This window comes from Scyliorhinus canicula, chromosome 20 (genome assembly GCF_902713615.1).
Source record: "Scyliorhinus canicula chromosome 20, sScyCan1.1, whole genome shotgun sequence".
NCBI lineage: Eukaryota > Metazoa > Chordata > Chondrichthyes > Carcharhiniformes > Scyliorhinidae > Scyliorhinus > Scyliorhinus canicula.
In genome coordinates, this window is record NC_052165.1 from 45,181,933 (window position 1) to 45,188,346 (window position 6,414).

Sequence of the window (6,414 nt, forward strand, 5' to 3'; positions counted from 1 at the left end):
GGGGGGGGAGAGAATTGGTTGGGGGGGGGAGAGAATTGGTTGGGGGGGGGAGGAGGAATTGGTTGGGGGGGGAGAGATGGTTGGGGGGGGAGAGAATTGGTTGGGGGGGGAGAGAATTGGTGGGGGGGGGAGAGATTTGGTTGGGGGGGAGGGGGAGGGAGCAGGAATCTGGTTGGGGGTGGGGGGGGGGAGAGAATTGGTTGGGGGGGGGAGAGGAATTGGTTGGGGGGGGGGAGATGATTGGTGGGGGGGGGAGAGAATTGGTTGGGGGGGGCGAGAGAATTGGTGGGGGGGGGAGAGAATTGGTGGGGGGGGGGGATGGGGGGGAGAGAATTGGTTGGGGGGGGGAGAGAATTGGTGGGGGGGGGAGAGAATTGGTTGGGGGGGGAGAGAATTGGTTGGGGGGGGGGGGAGGAATTGGTTGGGGGGGGAGAGAATTGTTGGGGGGGGGGGAGCGAATTGGTTGGGGGGGGGGAGAATTGGTTGGGGGGGAGAGAATTGTTTGGGGGGGGAGGAATTGGTTGGGGGGGGGAGAAGAATTGGTTGGGGGGGGGAGGAGAGATGGTTGGGGGGGAAGAGATGGTTGGGGGGGAGAGAATTGGTTGGGGGGGGATGAGAATTGGTTGGGGGGGGGAGAGAATTGGTTGGGGGGGGGAGAGAATTGGTTGGGGGGGGGAGAGAATTGGTTGGGGGGGGGAGAGAATTGGTGGGGGGGGGGAGAGATTGGTTGGGGGGGGGGAGAGAATTGGTTGGGGGGGGAGAGAATTGGTTGGGGGGGGGGAGAGAATTGGTTGGGGGGGGGAGAGAATTGGTTGGGGGGGGGAGAGAATTGGTTGGGGGGGGGGGAGAGAATTGGTTGGGGGGGGAAGAGAGAATTGGTGGTGGGGGGGGGGGGGGGAGAGAATTGGGGGTTGAAGACATTGTGGTTTCGGTAGCTTGGACAGAATCTTTGTGTCCCAATCGATTTCCCCGGGAGCTGTGCCATCACTGCCAGGTGAAATAGCGGCCTCCCACCTCGAGCCGCCTCTTCTCAGTACCTGTCTTTCTCCTTAGGGAACTCCGGCTCCCCAACCGCCGAAACCGGGGTGTTAAATTCAGCGCCATTCCCAGCCGACTTCACTGCAGACACGTCCCTCCTGTCAACGTCACCACGGACACGCCTTTCCTGTGAACGTCACTGTGGACACGCCCCTCCTGTGTGGACACACCCCTCCTGTGAACGTCACGGCAGAGACTCCCATTTCCAGCGGCTGACCTCAGGCAGTGTCTCAGGCAGCGAAGTTCAGTCTCTCAGCCGGAATGAGGGTTCTTGGTGACCCACGGGAGCTTTGAATGACCAATGCACCCGAACACATTAACATTCGAAATTGGAGAAGTAGGCCATTCGGTCCCTCGAGCCTAATCTGCCGTTCAATTAGACAGAGGCTGTTCTGTTTGTGTTGTGTTCAACATTCCTATCTATCCCAATAACCTTTGAGTCCGTCGCCGAGCAAGAATCTATCTATCTCCCCCTTAAAAATATTAAATTACCCTGTGTCCACCATCTTTTGACACAGTGAGTTGCAATGTTGCACAACCCTCAGAAAAAAAAACAATCCCCCTCATCTCTATCTTGAAACGGTGACCTCTATCTAATTCAGTAAGAAGTCTTACAACACCAGGTTAAAGTCCAACAGGTTTGTTTCAAACACGAGCTTTCGGAGCACTGCTTCTTCCTCACCTGTTGTAAGACTTCTTACTGTGCTCACCCCAGTCCAACACCGGCATCTCCACATCATGGCTTCTATCTAATTCAACATTTTTAAAGAAGTGTTCCCTAGTCCTGGACTCGCCCACAAGAGGAAACATAATTTCCATGTCCACCTTGCAAAGACCATTCAGGATAGTATATACTTCAATCAAGTCACCCCTCACTCTTCTAATCTCCAATGGAAACAAGCCCAGCCTGCCCATCCTATCTTCATAAGACAGCCCACGCATTCTCCGTAACAAACTAGTGAACATTCCCTGAACTGCTTCCTTAAGTAAGGAGACCAAAACTGCGCACAATATTGAAGACAGTCTCACCAATACCCTGTATACCAAAGCAGAACATCATTACGTTTATGTTCAATTCCTCTCATTATAAATGATAGCACTCCATTAGCCTTCTTGATTACATGCTGCCTGTGCATATTAAGTATATGTGACTCAAAGAGGAGGATACCTAAATCCCTTAGCACATCAGCATTCTGTAGGCGTTCTCCATCGAAGTAATGCTCTGCTTTTTAAATTCTTCCTGCCAAAGTGAACAACTTCACATTTTCACAGATTATGTTCCATTGGCCAGATTTTTGCACACTCACTTAAACTATTTGTATCCATGCAAACTTTGTATGTCTTCTTCACAACATACCTTCCTCCCGACCTTTGTGTCAACTGCAAATTTAGCTACCATGCCTTTGCTCCCTGCATTTAACACATTGATGTAAATTACAAAAGGTTGAGGCCCCATCACAGACTCCTGTGGAACTCCACTCATCACATGCTGCCTATCAGACAAAGACACATTTATGCATAATCTCTGTTTTCTGCCAGCGCCAATCTTCATTCCAGGCTAATATATTACCACCTACACATGAGCTTTGATGTGGCATCTTAGCAAATTCTTTCTGGAAAGCCAAGTGTAGTCTATCTACAGGCTTCCCTCTGCCCATTGCATACTTTACTCCTTCAAAGAACACTAGTAAATTGGTTAAACATGACCGCCCTTTCATAAAACCATGCTGATTCTTGCCAATTACTTTGTGCTTGTCTGTATGCCACGTTATAACCTCATTAATCAACGATTCCTTTTTTTAAAATTTAGTTTAGAGTAACCAATTATTTTTTTCTTCAATTAAGGGGCAATTTAGCATGGTCAATTCACCTACCCTGCACATCTTTGGGTTTTGGGGGTGAGACCCATGCATTCACAGGGAGAATGCGCAAACCCCACACGGACAATGACCCAGGGCTGGCTCAGGAAATTAAGGAAATTCGGCATGTCCACACTGGCTCTTACCAACTTTTACAGAAGCACCATAGAAAGCATGCATCAAAGCCTGGTATGGCAACTGCTCGGCCCATGACTGCAAGAAACTTCAGGGAGTCGTGAATACAGCCCAGTCCATCACACAAACCTGCCTCCCATCCATTGACTCGATCTGCACCTCCCGCTGCCTGGGGAAAGCGGGCAGCATAATCAGAGGCTCCTCCCACCCAGCTTACTCGCTCTTCCAACTTCTTCCATTGGGCAGGAGATACAAAAATCTGAGAACACGCACAAATAGATTCAAAAACAGCTTCTTCCCCACTGTTACCAGGCTCTTAAATGACCCTCTTATGGACTGAGCTGATTAATACTACACTCCTGTATGCTTCACCCGATGCCGGTGTCTATGTATTTACATTGTGTACTTTGTGTTGCCCTATTATGCATTTTTCTTTTCTTTTCATGTACTAAATGATCTGTTTGAGTTGTTCGCAGAGAGATATTTTTCACTGTACCTCAGTACATATGACAATAAACAAATCCATCCATCCATCCTTAGCGCTGTGAGGCAGCAGTGCTAACCACTGCACCACTGTGCTGCACCTGTTAATGATTGATTCCAATACTTTCCCCATGATAGATGTCGAGCTAACTGGCCTATAGTTTCCTGCCTCTCTCTCTTCTTGAATACAGAGGTTACATTCACTACTTTCCAGTCTGATGGAACTTTTCCAGATTTTTACAGATTTTGGAAAAAAAATTTAAATTCATTTAGAGTACCCAATTATTATTTTTTTCCAATTAAGCGGCAATTTAGCGTGACCAATTCACCTACCCTGCACATCTTTGGGTTGTGGGGGTGAATGTGCAAACTCCACATGGACAGTGACCCAGGGCCAGGATTCTAACCCGGTCCTCAGCGCCGCAGTACCAGTGCTATCCACTGTGCCGCATGCCGCCCTTCAAATTTTGGAAAATTAACTCCGACACATCCACAATCTAATTAGTCGCCTCTTTTGAGACCCTAGGATGTAGTCCATCAGAATTTGGAGACTTGTCAGCGAGCACCTCCATTAGTTTGCTCAGTCTTGCTACAATCTTGATTGTAATTTTGCCAAGGACGGCACAATAGCACAGTGGTTATCACAGCGCCAGGGTCCCAGGTTTGATTCCCACTTGGGTCACTGTCTGTGTGGAGTCTGCACATTGTCCCTGTGTCTGCGTGGGTTTCCTCCAGGTGCTCCGGTTTCCCTCCCACAAGTCCCGAAAGAAGTGCTGTTCGGTGAATTCTGAATTCTCCCTCTGTGTACCCGAACAGACACGTGACGACTAGGGGATTTTCACAGTAGCTTCATTGCAGTGTTACTACTTGTGACAATAATAAAGATTATTATTGTAAATTCCTCTCTCTCTTCCATCTCCTGATTTACAGTTATTACAGAAATGTTTCCTATTGAATACAGAGGCAATATATCTGTTCATTTCATCAGCCATTTCCTTACTATCGACTATTAACTCTCCATTCTCACATGCTAGTGGACCAATGCTCACTTTACTTACTCTTTTCTTTTTAAATGCATGTAGAAACTCTGCGTCTCCATTTTTACATTCCTTGTTAGCTTTCTCTTGTACTCTGATTTCTTTCTCCTGATTAATCTTTTAGTTATTCTCTGCTGTTCTTTATATTCTGACAAATCTTCTGAGTCACCTGCCTCTCAGTTTTACAGTTATGTGTTTTTCTTAAGTTTGATGCTTTCCTTAACTTCTTTGGTTAACCATGGATGGTAGTTCCTCTCTTTAGAATTTTGTTTCACAGCAGGAATATACTTATTCTGAGTATTCTGAAATATCCCCTTAAATGTCTGCCATTGGTTCTCTATTGATCTATCTCCTAGCCTAGTATCCCCATTCATGTTAGCTTGCTCAGCTTTCATGCCCACATAGTTGCCCTTATTTAAGCTTAAAATAGTCGTCTTAGACCCACTCTTCTCCCTTTCAAACTGGATGTAAAATTCAATCATATGGTTGCTGCTACCGAAGGGTACCTTCATTCTGAGGTCATTAATTAATCCTGTCATATTTCAAGATAATATGTTGGGGCGGGGGTTAAGTGACGAATTAGGGTTTTGAGTGATAAATGACTTTTGTTGGGGGTTTTGAGTAACTGATGGGGGTTTTGAGTGACCGAAAGGGGCTTTGAGTGACCAATGGGATTTCAGTGATTATTGGGAGTTTTGAGTAAGTGATGGGAGTTTTGAGTGACTGATGGACGTTTTGAGTGACTGATGGGGGTTTTGAGTGGCTGATGAGGGTTTTGAGTGGACTGATGGAGGTTTTGAGTGACTGATGGGAGTTTTGAGTGACTAATGGGGGCTTTGAGTGACTGATGGGAGTTTTGAGTGACTAATGGGGGCTTTGAGTGACTGATGGGGGTTTGAGTGACTGATGGAGGTTTTGAGTGACTGATGGGGGTTTTGAGTGACTGATGGGGGTTTTGAGTGACTCATGGGGGTTTTGAGTGACTGGTGGGGGTTTGAGTGACTGACGGGGGTTTTGAGTGACTGATGGGGGTTTTGAGTGACTGATGGGCGTTTTGAGTGACTGATGGGGGTTTTCAGTGACTGATGGGGGTTTTGAGTGACTCATGGGGGTTTTGAGTGACTGATGGGGAGTCTGAGTGACCGATGGGGGTTTTGAGTGACTGATGGTGGTTTTGAGTAACTGATGGAGGTGTTGAGTGATTGATGGAGGTTTTGAGTGACTGATGGGAGTTTGGGTGATTGTTGGTTGTTTTGAGTGACTGATAGGGGTTTTGAGTGACTGATGGGGGTTTTGAGTGACTGACGAGGGTTTTGAGTGATTGTTGGGTGTTTTGAGTGACTGATGGGTGTTTTGAGTGACTGATGGGGGTTTTGAGTGACTGATGGGGGTTTTGAGTGACTGATGGGGGTTTGAGTGATTGTTGGGTGTTTTGAGTGACTGATGGGTGTTTTGAGTGACTGATGTGGGTTTTGAGTGATTGTCGGGGGTTTTGAGTGACTGATGGAGGTTTTTGAGTGACTGATGGGTGTTTTGAGTGACTGATGGGGGTTTTGAGTGACTGATGGAGGTTTTTGAGTGACTGATGGAGGTTTTGAGTGACTGATGGAGGTTTTGAGTGACTGACGAGGGTTTTGAGTGACTGATGGGGGTTTTGAGTGACTGATGGGGGTTTGAATGATTGTTGGGTGTTTTGAGTGACTGATGGATGTTTTGAGTGACTGATGGGGGTTTTGAGTGACTGATGGGGGTTTTGAGTGACTGATGGGAGTTTGGGTGACTGACGGGGGTTTTGAGTGACATGGGGGTTTTGAGTGACTGATGGGGGTTTGAGTGATTGTTGGGTGTTTTGAGTGACTGAT

At 47.2% G+C, this 6,414-nt stretch overlaps 1 protein-coding gene across 3 annotated transcripts in view; it reads right to left on the reverse strand.

Moving 5' to 3' along the window:
- The window catches only part of depdc4 (DEP domain containing 4), a 32,175-nt gene extending 31,016 nt beyond the window's left edge, over window positions 1-1,159 (reverse strand). For 2 of the 3 annotated variants that reach the window (XM_038780985.1, XM_038780981.1), the window contains exon 1: window positions 1,038-1,159. In XM_038780985.1, coding sequence (XP_038636913.1) covers window positions 1,038-1,104 — 67 coding nt within the window. In that variant the 5' untranslated portion in view covers window positions 1,105-1,159. Of the gene's footprint in view, window positions 1-1,014 lie in introns of all 3 variants that reach the window. The other variant, XM_038780983.1, reaches the window with a different exon arrangement.
- Between the last annotated feature and the right edge of the window lie 5,255 nt (window positions 1,160-6,414).